The 13,864-nt window shown below is 34.8% G+C and overlaps 1 protein-coding gene across 1 annotated transcript in view; it reads right to left on the bottom strand.

Moving 5' to 3' along the window:
- LOC129224505 (receptor-type tyrosine-protein phosphatase kappa-like) overlaps nt 1–13,864 on the bottom strand; it is a 166,465-nt gene that overhangs the window by 54,045 nt on the left and 98,556 nt on the right. Inside the window, exon 3 of the mRNA XM_054858967.1 lies at nt 569–645. Within this exon, the coding sequence (XP_054714942.1) occupies nt 569–645 (77 nt within the window). The remainder of the gene's footprint in view (nt 1–568; nt 646–13,864) is intronic.

Raw genomic sequence — 13,864 nt, 5'->3', positions numbered from 1 at the left:
ATGAGTACAAATAACACTATAAATACATTCGTATGAAAGATATTGCTAGGCTTTTCTACTATCATACTTATTCCTGTACTGTTATTTATACTCTTTTGAAACAATGAGATATAATACTACACTTATAGAGCCTTTTGTGGTCAAAAAGTTTCCTTTGTGCTGCTATTTTTTCTCTTTTGAAGCAATGAAATATAATGTTACATTTATGCAGCTTCCTGGGATCTCCATATCTCTTCCTATGCTGTTATTTGTTCTCTTTTGAAGCAGTGAAACATAATGTTTCATTTATATGGCCTCCTGTCACCATACCTCTTCCTATGCTTTTTTAAATACTCTTTTGAAGCAACGAAACAAAATGTTACATTTATATGGCCTTCTGTCACCATGCCTCTACCTATGATGTTTTTATACTCTTTTGACACAATGAAACATAATATCACGCTTATAAACTCATCTGTCACCGTGCCTCTTCCTATGTTGATATTTGTACTCTTTTGAAACAATGAAACACATTACATTGGAATTGTAAAGGATCAACGTTAGGATCAACATTTCATGCTATACTCACGTCAATATATGATGCATTAATGTAATCTGAGTCTGGAACACCAGGCAAAGGTTCTAAAACAACTCGGTTGTAGTCAACTGTAAGAGAAAATAAAATTACTTTTAATTGAAGCAAAACTTTGGAAACTTAATAGATCAATAAATTATGCATAACACGATCTATGATGCATCATTATAGTGAAATTACACGCAAAAGCAAATGTTTAATAATTTATTAAGAAACTAGTGGTACCCGCACGGCTTTGCCAGTAATAGAAAAATTAAAAGGTCTTTTGGTTCGCCTGTATATTTACAAACAATTTATGGTGAATTTTCTCGCCAATTGGCTTGTACCCATGTTAAGGTTCCACGTTATGATAATTTCGTAATTTACTTGTCCATCTTATGATAGTTTTGTTCTTAAAATTGGAATATAAAAAGAACCACATCGAATTTTTGAAAAATCGCTTCGAAATGCACTGGCACACCCCCATGCTACAAACTAACTTTGTGCCAAATTTCATGAAAATTGGCCGAACGGTCTAGGCGCTATGCGCGTCACAGAGATCCAGACATCCTCCAGATATCCAGACATCCAGACAGAGAGACTTTCAGCTTTATTATTAGTAAAGATATATAACTGTACATAGTCGACATTAGGAAAAATCAAAAGTATGCATTTCGATCGGGGATAAATTTGACTTAGGTCGTATGACTTAGGTCGTAGCCAGAGCCGGCCTTAGCAGATGCGGGGCCCGATTGGAGAGATCTGGCGGGGCCCTTTATAGAACGGTTATACAAATTCGACAAGTGCCGACCGATTTTTCTGATTCGGGCAAGGATTCGAAACTGTCGCAATTGTCCGTCTTCCTTCAAATTTCTACACTACATTTGATTTTTGCATCTTTTTTTTTTTTTTTTTTTTTTCATTATTAAAGAAATGAATGAATGAATGACCACAAAAAAAGTGTAAATTTTAAGTACAGTGGCTCCCAAAAGTCTTCGTACACCTACGACTTTCAACGAAATAGGCCCCAAACTATTGGTTAGAATTAATATTTCGGAATGGGTATTTAATTATAAGATCTATGATCAATTTTTAACAAAACAACATGAAATTTTTAAAAAATATACATTAAAACGTAATTTTTTAAAAATCAAAAACCAAAAAGTGCCGGAATGTTATCTCACATAAGTCTTCGTACACTTTATAAAATGTCTATATATTATTGAATAATCTAACTTTTGATTAAGTTATTAATTAGTAGAATATCATACAGTATTCATAACACCTTTTAAACGTCTGGGAATAGATTTCATTCTTTTTCTTTCTTTTTTTTTCCGTAATTTCTGAGTAAGTGTTCAACCACACTTCGAGTCTTACTGTTTCTAGCTCTATTTTTGTTCTAAAACCCTATTTTCATAATCTAGCCTCCAGATATCTCTAAATACGTTACATTAAGTTAAAATCTGGAGATTGAGGGGGTATTTTCTAAACTTTAGGCCAATTTTTGAGGCACTTGACGCAAACGTTGAAAACAGTGTGCTTCTTATCGTTATCTTGATGAAAAACAAAGTTGTTTTCAATAACCAAATTTTTGGCTAGAAGTTCAAAATTGTTTTTTAAAATGTTTAAAAGAACAGCATGATTCATTATTTCATCAAAAAATTACAAACTATCAAGTCCTGATGCTGATATGCACCCTCACACTAGAAAACCTCCACCGTTCTAATTAACTGATCCAATTAAGTTCTTAAGATTAAGTTCCTAATTTTTTCTTCTACTTACAGTTATACAACAATTTAACCAAAAATGTTAAATTTATTTTTATCTGTTAGTAGGACGTGATTCTAAAACGTTTTTAGCTTATTTATCATTGATTTTGCGGCGAAAAGCGTAAGCTTTCTGTTTTTCGCATGACCAAGAAAATTTCTGCGGGAAGAGGTCCCATTTAATCCAGCTAATCAGAGTACTTGGCGAACAATTTTAGGCAAAAATTAAAAGTAAAATGTTTCATTTAACTCTGCAGAAACTTTTACAGCACTCAAATGTGTATTTTTCATAAATTTTTTAACTTTAAATCTCCAATCACGTTTTGTCAACTTTGCCAGTTGACCTTTTCTTACCTTGTTTTTGGTCCGATTCCTTTCTTTAAAGCATTTTATCAAGCACTTTACTATACAAACAAATAAATTAACTAATTTAGAGACATTTCAAACCAAATTTACCACTACTGTTGGAAAAAAATTCAAATTTTGAATGGTGTTTGTGGGTTTTTACGAATACCAGGCATTTTACAGTAATAAGCACAATATTAAGGAATAAATAAAGAAAAATTAAAGCCAAATGACTCTTAATGGTCAACACAATGCAAAAATATTAATAAAATGGCATATGATAATTTTAATCATGAATTTATTCGAAAATATTTGAGTGCACGATGACTTTTGTGGCGTGTTCTTTCTCTGTCTCTTCGTTTTCTGACCCATTTCAAAACGAAGATCCGTCAATATTTTGAAAAAACCAATGGTTTGTATTTAGAATGACATAGGAATGATGTGAAAAAATATTAAACTTCATATTCGAATTCAGTTTCGAGTTATATTGGTTTTTCTAAAAAATTTCAAAGTGTACGAACACTTTTGGGAGTCACTGTACGTAAGAAAACTAGCTCTGAGAATATTTATGCTCAATCACATGCGTTTGGTGCACGAGAAAAGTGGGGGGAGGGGTGTGAAAAGAAGTGTGGGGGTTAGGGAACGGCGCCCCGGCTGCTGATTTCTTGTTCCTTTTTTTTTTTTTTGGTAAAATTGGACGATATTGTGGGATTTTAACATGACTGATTAAATATTTTCCAAAAAATGTGGAATATGGCCTCTAAACCCGGGACGGATGGCCACCGTAGACTTTCTTCTTCCAATTCAAAGTTCGATTATCGTGAAATAACTCTAGAAAATTCCATTTAGTTAGAATTTTATTTTCGTGGAATAAATCAATCCACCCATAAAAAATCATTTTTGTATCGATCATCATTGTGCAACTTTGAGAAAATGAGAAGTGAGGGGGCAATTCCCTTCACTATTGGAAGTGAGCGGGCGGTTGCCTCCCCCCCCCCTCTCGTACGAGTCGCCTACGCAATTTACAGCTTAGACGGAAAAAGAAAATGCACCAAAATTTATCAGTTCTAAAAAAAGGAATTTTAGACTACATGCAAAAAATCAGCCGTCTTTGGGATGTCAGAAGTGGAACGGAATTGCAGGGAACGGGGGAGCTTTTCTTGGGAAACTTTTCGAAATTGAAGTTTAAAAAAAGCAGTTTTAGTACGGAGACAAGGTTTGGGGTGGGGGATCGTTAGAGATCAGATAAACCACCCACGGTCCCCGGAAGAGTCTTCAAAGCTGAAGTCTAAAATCGCAAATTTGGACAATTCTGTGTAAAATGAAGGGAAAGGAGGAAGGCGGAGGTTCCCCGTCTACCGAATTATTTTTAAAATTTAAGATAAGTTTAGATTAATTTTGGTAATGATAGGGAATTGACGGCTCCTCTCAGATTTTTTTTCCCGAAATTTTAGTCCCAAGGTGATGTTGATGAAAATGGAGATGAAAGGAATTTGTTGATCTCCTACAGAGGGCTTTAAGGCGCAATTTTAGACTATAACTGGAGACATTAGGAGACTTAGTGACTCTTCGAAAATTTTTCGACATTGAAGTGTTAAAAACTCAATTTTAGGCTCTGTTTGGAAACGATCGAGGGAAAGGGAAGAGATTCTCCCCTTAATTTTTTTCGAAACTGAAATCAATTTTATGCTATCCATGAGAAAGAAGGGTTCGAGGGTTCACTCGTTGTAGTATTTTCTAAAACGGAAATTTTAAGCTATTGTGCTGATTTCAGAGGCCTTTACCAGAAAATATTTTGAAATTTAAATTTTAAAAACACTATTTTAGGCTGCCTTTGGAGCAGGGGCGTGCACAGGGTGGGGGGCGAGAGATGGGACACCTGTTGGCCCGGGCCCGAGCTTGAAGGAGGCCCAATATTTTTTAAACTAGGGGTGAAATATAGGGGTAAGCAATATAGAAGGGGGGGCCGGAAAAGTCATTTGTGACGGCCCCAAAATTTCTGTGCACGCCCCTGCTTTGGAGACGTTAGAGGAGAAGAATCACACTTAATCACACTGAAAGTAGCTCCAAACCCCCAGCTTAAATATCAGTTAAGTATATTATGATTATTATCAGTTAAGTTCATTTGAACTTTTTATTTTCTTTATTTCTTAATTATTTTTGCGAGCGATTTTTTTTTTGAGCGGGGCCCCTGCTGGCTCGGGGCCCCATTGGGCTCTTTTGCTCTAATCGGTTTAAGGCCGGCTCTGGTCGTAGCTGAAAACAGCTACATGTATACGCAGAAATAAGAGATTCCGTAATTTAAAAGTTGTTCAAAAGAGTCAAGAAAAAATGTCCCTCCATTCCTATTTTCAAAGTTGAAAGAGTGTTTTTTTTTGTATTTGGTAACTAATAATGTAGTGTAATTTAGAAAAGAAAATAAGTACTTTCCTTGGGGCGAACCGGGAGGGGAGGAGGGGACCATTTTCAATAGTTCTGCCGAAAAATAACCATCAACAATGTATATGTGCTGCATTATTAAAATTATAATCAGTTCTGCCTTTTGAAGTAGCCACTTTTAATGTCTGTTTACAAATAATGACAAACATTTTAAAATGTTTTCTTGCTAAGATTTAAGTCCCCGGAACTCCGGGATTCATCAATTAAAACTCTTCGGAATTCTGGGGTATATTCGGAAAAGTTGCACTACCGAATTGCACGGAAAGAGCAGAAAAATATTTGCTGAATGTACTGATAAATGATTTTGTGCCAATTTTCTTGGTGTGTGGTTATCCTCCACTCTTTTAGACAGTTTGAAACAAACGGGATATACAAAATCTTTTGATAAGTATTCGACCTAAGGCCAGAGAAAGCAAACTGGCATATCTGGATCGTTGGAAACGTAATCACTTTCAGAGTAGTCTCCTTGGGACTACACACACTCCTCACAGCACTGCTAGTCTATTGTTGGTTGCATTCCGAGAAGGTCTGTTTCGAGTTTAGCTCGGATGTCATTGCAGCCATAATGTTCTCCTTTGCCTGAAATCCCGTTCCTTTCAATCGTTTCTGGAGTTTGAAGAAAAGCCAGGAGTGTAAAGGGCCACATCAGTAGAGTAAGGAGTCTACTGAACTACAGGAGTGTGGTGTTTCGCCGAAAAAATCTGAATCAAGTGCAAAAAATGTGCTGGAAAATCGTTACTGAAAGTCGCTTGCATCTTCCGAATAGTTTCCACCTATCCGTCACCCAGTTTCTTGCAAAATTTCATGCGATAACACTGTTCCAGTTCTTACGTCATTTTCCTTGAAATTATATAAGCTGACGAGAGCACTACACATTACTTCAGTCAAAAGCTGTTTGCCAACGACTGACGCTGTAAACAGCCAGGGAAAAATCACGCATGCTCACTAAAAGTCAGCTCATGCAAGTACACTTGATTTAGATCCATCAAGTTTTCTCAAAAACTAAGGTCGGATACTATTCTAACAAGCCTCGTATAACGTCCCGCGAGCAGCTTCAAATTTGAATCTATGGAATAGGTATGATTAAAAATGTTGACTATCCATTGTTTTATCGGTCGTTATTTTAGCACCAGTGGTGCATACGTATGTATCCCACTAAAACATAACAAGTCCTTGCTGTGGGGTTTCCTAGATTTTCCGGAACTACATACATACGCGCTCAAACAAAATTTTAACGAAACTTTTGTTTAATATACAGAGATAGATATTACATACACTTTTTGTTTATGACGCTTAATGTAGAAAGAAATTGTATTTTTACAATATAAAATATCATTTCAAAAGGATGGCGCCATTATTTTATATTTACTTTACATTTTAAACACGCGCTATGTAAGCTTCCTAAAAAACTAAAAGCAATCAAGCCATCAGTAATTTGTTTGTGAGTCAGTTTGAAACTATCTATTACATTGATTTGAAACATAGTTTGAAAGATTTTGAAAAACTCTAAGCACACATGGTGAAATATGTTAGCAAGTCGTCTGTTTTCCAGATGTTATGTTCCATTTCTACTTTCAGAGGCAAACTACAGAAAACTTTGGTTAAAAGTATGTTTTTTTAGAAACTTGTTCTGACAAATGCGAAAAAAAAAAGGTTTATTATCTAACTCAACATTTTGTAAACTTTGAGCCGCGAGTAAAATATTGATGAACAACGACATAAATGAGGGGGATATTTCGATAATTGGGAATTTGGCGCTGTCGTCTCATTTTTGGCGTAAATAATTTTATTTTGGTAACCCTGCTGATTTATAGTAACCCTATGTATATTGATGTTTCCGATCTCTTTGTTTTGATTTGCAAAGAAAAATGCCTCTCGCGCAGGCGCTGGAGCCAAAAATTGACGCCAATGAAGAAAGATCGCAAAATTCCCAATTATCCAAATATCCCCTAAATGAGATGTACAGTTTTACGAATGAAAGTCTTTTGTTGTGCAACTTGCTGAACTTTTTTAAAACTATTTTTGGCACTTTTAAATAAAAAGTCGCCCTTTGGCATTCAAAAGTCAAATGATTCAAATTCTGCGGCAAGTTACGCACCTATAACGAAAACATGCCGGTACTTTTTCATAAATGAGCAAAATATCGAATTAATCAAAAGACATGGAGGAAGATTTTCAGATCTGAAAAACTTAAGCATTTTTTCGATTGTCGCTGATGCCAAACAGGGGATATTTCGATAATTGTGAATCTGGCGGTCTTTCTTTATTGGCGTCAATTTTTGGCTCTAGCGCCTGCGCGAGAGGTATTTTTCGTTGCAAATCTAAACAAAGAGACCGGAAACATCTATTAACATAGGGTTACTATAAATCAGCAGCGTTACCAAAATAAAATTATTTTCGCCAAAAATAAGACGACAGCGCCAGATTCTCAATTATCGAAATATTCCCGTCAAAAACAAGGCGCTAATGTTTTTGCCACTCTTGATTCATCATTTCATTTTTAACAAAATGAAACTGAGCAACAGTGAAATTATTTCGATAATTGGGAACTTGGCGTAATTCTCAAATTTCGGGCAGTACAATCGTTTTATTCTGACAATATCCGTAAGGCCTAAATGCACTCACTCGCTAGGATTCTAGGATCACTCTAGTGGATTCTTTTTTAAATCTTTAGCCATGCTATCCTCATAGAAATAATAGCCGATGATCAAGTAACCCAAGTGTTTCAACAATGAAACTCGCGCCATGGCATGATAATTTGATAATGTGCGTTGGTAATGTTTAACATCAGGGAAAGGTTTTATTGTGACAAGGCTGAACTCGATCCGTAACTTAACTGTTTTACTGGTAAGACTGTGTCATTTCAGGGGAATAAAGAAACGAAAAATTGGTCAACGGTGAACGCTATTTACTGGAGTTTAGGGTTAATCCACTGGAGTTAGGGTTACAATTTCAACTATCAAAAGATCACCAAACAGGCAATGGGATCGTTTCCAAAATTTTAAAAGTATTCATTTCTGAAAGAGCAGGCTTATAAACATATACTCTGACCATTTTTTAAATAATTTCTTTAAGTTTAATATTTAAAAAAAATTACTTAAATCGGGGCTCTTTCATCGTTTAACGCTTCTGCGGATGACATCGCAAATGATGAAATGCCATTCAGTGTTGCCATTCACGGTCGAAAATATTTAATTCGCATCTTTACTCACGTGTATTGGCAACGATATGGTTGATAGCAAGCGTAGAGTGCAATTTTTAATTCGCTGCTTGATTATCATAACGTGGAAACGCAGTGAAAAATGCGCCAAAGGACATCATTTGTGACGTCAAAAAGACCACGCCTTGTTTGAAAAATGGGACATTTAAAAAAATTAATTCAAAAATAACTGCTGGGAAAATGAAAGTATTTTCTCCGTCCATGTTAGTTTTTTTTATGCTTTTTTTTCTGCTTATTCTATCAATTTCAGTGACAAAAAGTACTACTTTTGACTGAAGGAAACAACCCCATTGCTTCGTTAAAATGTAGAAGAGAAGCAATTTTCACCCGTCATACCTTGACAGGCGACTTTCTAGTTCATAGATAATATCAGGACCAAGTATAGAGGCAGGACTTTTCTCCATTAATTTTAATCTTAAGTTTTCTTTTTTTAATGCAGAGCATTATATTAAAAAAATATGGGATACCGCTTCAATTTTGCAAAAACGTACCACTTCTAAAATATATTTACATTACGACGAAAAAAATTAAAAAGCATTTGAAAAAAGAAAATAGAACCGACTTCAAAACAGTATTGAGAAAGGAATCAAACTAAGATTCATACAACTGAAAATTGCTCTAAAAAGTTAAAAAAAAAGTTTTACTCTTAAAACACCGTCGACACTAATTTTAAACATAATTTCTTGGAGTCGGCACGAAAACTAGATAAAATCATACGTAACCATATTTTGTTCATGTTTTTCATACATTGCTCGTTCACTCAAACTTTCGTTCAAAATTATGAACGAAGCATGTGTACCAATACACAAATATGCTGTCTGTAAGAATCTAGGCCCATTTAAATTTATATTTGTAATTGATTACGTATGATTCATCTATAGACTTTGAGTTGAGGTCAAAAAATTATGTTCAAAAGTAGTATCCATGGTGTTTTAAGAATAAAATCATTTTTTACTTTTTAAAGCAATTTCCACTTGTATGAATGGTAGTTTCATTCTTTTCGGGGATATTTCGATGATTGAGAATCTGGCGCGGTCGTCTCATTTTCGGCGTAAATAGTTTTATTTTGGTAACCCTGCTGATTTATAGTAATCCTATGTGAATAGATGTTTCTAGTCTCTTTGTTTAGATTTGCAAATAAAAATATCTCTGGCGCAGGCGCTGGAGCCAAAAATTGACGCCAATGAAGAAAGATCGCCAGATTCCCAATTATTGAAGTATCCCGTTCTTTCTTTCTTTCTCTTTTTTTTTGAAAAAAGGCTAAAAATCGTTAGAAACGTAGTTTAACTCAAGTTAAAATATTATTCCACAGTTTCATTTTTCCATTCAGAAAAAATATCGATATATGTCTTAAAAATTCTCAGCACTCTTCCATCGAACGACTTCTTTTTGGCATCTCCTGATGGATGATGAAATCTTAAGGAGCACCGCCAAAACTCATAAAACGACATGTGTTTTGTCCGTTTAGCCATTTCTCATATCTTAAAAGAAAACTTTCTCTTGTAATCACCTCAGATGATTGTGTAATCGAATTGACCTGAATTCGGGAGAAAATTTCTTTCTGTAAACATAAAGTTTAAAGAGTTTGGAGTTTTTCCAGCCAAAAGACATAGCACTGCATTCATCTCTTCAGTTTAAAAAAAAATGGTAGGAAAAAAACCCAACAATGGCAGCACTTTCAATATTTTGCCTATAAAAAAAATGACCCATCAGCAGTTTATTTATCTTAAATATTAGGCATCGTTAAAATCCTTTAAAGCATAAAAAAGTAAAAGCAGTGCCTTTTTTCCCCGATAATGTATTTTATAACAATTTATGTCTGTCATTCATCTATGAGCTGAAGTTGGGAGGTAGCCATTTTGTTTTCCGAAAGCCAGAAATATTGACTTTCTCGTTTATCAATAAACAGTACGTACTGTATATTTCGTTTGAAAATATACTACTCTCTACTAACTTTTTGCTCTTACAATCCTAGTTGGCACAATAAGCATTTTGTTTCCAACTTTTGTTACCGAAGGTTAAGTGATCAGCTTACATGAAGTAACATACTGGTTAGATAATTTTTTTAACTTTTTTTTGAGCAATCATATAGCGTATTCTGATTTCTATTGTCTTCTTGATTGGTCTGACAAGTCACACCATCCTTCTTAATTTTTTTGAATGTCTAATGAAACAAAATCACGCATTCATAATTTTTATGCAAGAATTCATCGGAAATTCCTCCCTTTTTTAGACACAAAAATATTTAAAATACATTCAAGAACTTTAGTGATTTGGAAAAATTAACCAGTTAACTTACTCGCAGAAAGCATTCTTTATCTACAATGCCGTAAAAGCGAAGAGATAAACTTTCTACTATAATACCATTATACCGTAAAACCATCAAAAACATATGATGATTGAAAAAACTGAAAAAATTTCGATCAATCAATTATACATCCAAATTTCAAAAAAATCCCTTAATTTGTTCAGCCGCTATTTTTAAATGAAATCCCACATTTACTACAAACTACCATTTATTACCATTTATTTATTACAGTCTCTTTTCCTAAAAACTACGATTGGACAAAAGTTCTAGCGTCATATTAGCGTAATAAACTGCTGCAAAAAAAGATGTAAACGCCAATCCATGAACTGGTAACAGTGTTTATTCTAAGAATGAGTAAAAAATCTGAAAAGATAAACTAAAAATGATGTAAAGATTAACTTTTAGAGAAACAGAGTAATCACCTGACTGTAATTCTTGAGAACGAAAACTTTAATTTATCAGAAAGGTGAAGCCCCTTCTCGCCAAAGTTCGGCGGTACATTAATTAGTGAGAAATACATTAGTTTTCAGCACGGCGCACCTCTAGAACCATTCCATTTCCAATCCACCAAACGTCTCCCATTTACCATTAACTCAAATCATTCAATCAATTCCGCTTAAAACAGAGAATGAAGGGAAAATATGCCATTGAGAAAAGACCCTAGGTTTCTAGAGGCGAGGAAAACTTAATCTGGAAAAAAAAAAAAGTTCCAAGGGTAGGGTTGGACAGCGTGCCAGCGGATGCTTTTCTTCGGGTGATAGAAACATATTTGAGAATTTACTTTTAAATTAATATCTCCTCTTATTAAATCGTAAAAAACTGAAAACTACCTAACACCAAGTCCAAAAAATTATGAATCTATCGATGCCTGATTCTATCGTCAATTCTCTGGCGTTCGGAATAAGTTAGAGTGACATAGATAAATAGGTAGATTGAGCACGTGTTACTCGATATAACTTTTATTTTCCAGATAGACCGTGCAGAGCCAGGCGACACAGCTACTATTTTACTAATCACTGATTTTCACGTTTAGGAGTTACAATTTAATAAAACCAAAATGGCGGTACCGCGAGGACCTGAATAAGAGCTATGAAAAGCAACAAAAATACTATCATTAAGTAAAGTGAGGCAGTGAAAGTTGAGGTAGGGGATAAAATGGCCGCAATATCTAGTCGTTCTTTTTGTTCACGATGAAGTGATTAGTGCATGAAATGATGGTTAAATAACCAAAACTAAAGGCGTAAAAATTAAAAGAGCTATGAAAAACTTTAGGAGCGAGAAAATCAATAAAATATTACCTGATTTTGTAAACATGTTCATTAAGTAAAAAACCATGTTATTTTTTGTTTTCACGGTAAATCTGATAACGTGACGTTTAAATAATCTTAGGAACTATTTGATGACTATCAACTGAGGCAATAAGAAGCAAAATGATGTAAGTGGACATTTTCAAAATTTGAGTAAAACTTATAAAACGTGTTTAAAGATCCGGTACTAGGTAGGATTTCACTGAAAAGTTTTCTAAATCATGCTATATAACAGCAGGGGGGGGGGGGTATATATGTATCTACCTGGGATACTAGTAGGGAAACAGCACCAGCAACAGACAAGGGTCCAGTAACAGACAGTCGTAAGTTTGGATTTAAATAGTTCGAATTTTAGGTGGGTAAAACTGATATTGCTGCGATCCATGAATACGGTGCAACCATCTAGTGCTATCAGAGAGAATTTTATGAGCCAGTTGGTATTTACAAGGTAGTGCTGGAAGGTTATGAACAGCTACCACGAGGTCAACTGGTGTTTCATGTTCATTTGAAAATATTAAGGTTTTAGATCTAAAAATAAATACCTTTTGCGCATTTTGAAGAGAAAAAGGGAATTCTGTCCATTACTCATCCTTCCCTCATTCTATCTGTTACTAGGTATCATCAGAATTGTTGGTGTCTGTTACAGGGGGTCGGACCTTTTTTCAAAATTGAGCACATAAAAATAGAGTTAACTAATTCAGATAATCCAGAAGCAGCCAAACGTTTAATGAGACGAAGTTACATGAGAGAAAAATCGTTTTAGAAGTCTAAATACGTTGAAGCATGTCTGTTACTGACGCCGTTACCCTATTATCTCTTGCCCCTAAACAGACGAGAGGTTTACCAACCATTTGTACTGGTTATCTCCAAATTTTTAATTTAGGCAAGTGCAGCCCTTTGTTTCTCACTGCCTTAATTGTAAGGAGTTAATTCAGGGTTATTTTAATGTATGTTCTTATTACAATCAGTAAAATAATATTTGTCCAAATAAAACGTAATAGTCTGTTGTAATCTAACGACCAATAATCTCGGGCACTTATACGTATATTTTGCTAAACAGGTCGCGTACAAAATACCACTAACCTGGCAATTATACGACAGTGTTGATACTGAAAACAAATTAAATAAGTAACAATCAAAACAGCATAGTAAAACATGTTTCTTGGGGAATAAATTATTTGCCCTCATGTAACCGTTATTCAAATCAAAAGTCTTGAAATCAGCCAAAATTTTAAGAAAAGTCGCCAAATTTAGCGAATTTCAATGAGTAATGAAAGACGTTTTGCAGGTGGATGTTCTGCCGCATGCAGACAGTTAAGCACGTGGTACCTCCAATTTCTCGCCAAGTTATTTAGTCCTTTTTTAAATTTCGGCAATCTTTAAGATTTTATATCTCAACTAGAAGAACCGACAGACGTTGTTCTGTTCAAACTTTGTAAATTGAAAAGTTGAAAAATTTCAATAAACTATCAAATGTTTGAACCGTTTTGTTGAAAAATATAAGCAAAAAGAAAATTATTAAAGCGAAAAACCAACGTAAATAAAGCCCAAAATTTGAAGAAAGTACAGCATATAGCTATTTCAAGGCTACAATGGAGCCTCTTCATCAGTGCAAAATGCTCACCAACACAACCGAAAGTCGCGAGAGAACTGACAACAACCACGTGGACAACGTGGTGTCCATAATCATATTATTGTGAAAGCGATCTCTCACTGGCAATTGCGCAATTGCGGGGTCAAGTCCAGACACGCTGTGCCACCAGCCGTGAACTTATAGACAAGGAACTTTCAGAGAAACAAAAGGAACGCTCTAGTGTAGCAGTCTTGTCTGTAATAATTGTTTAGTTAAGTGTTGCAATTTCAGTTGTAGTTATGTGTTAGTTTGTGCTGAGATAGAATAAATTAATTAGTTAATTAAAGGCATTA

Source organism: Uloborus diversus, chromosome 6, assembly GCF_026930045.1.
Source record: "Uloborus diversus isolate 005 chromosome 6, Udiv.v.3.1, whole genome shotgun sequence".
Classification (NCBI taxonomy): domain Eukaryota; kingdom Metazoa; phylum Arthropoda; class Arachnida; order Araneae; family Uloboridae; genus Uloborus; species Uloborus diversus.
Note: the sequence above shows the minus strand (reverse complement) of the source record. Positions and strands in the feature narration are given on the sequence as shown.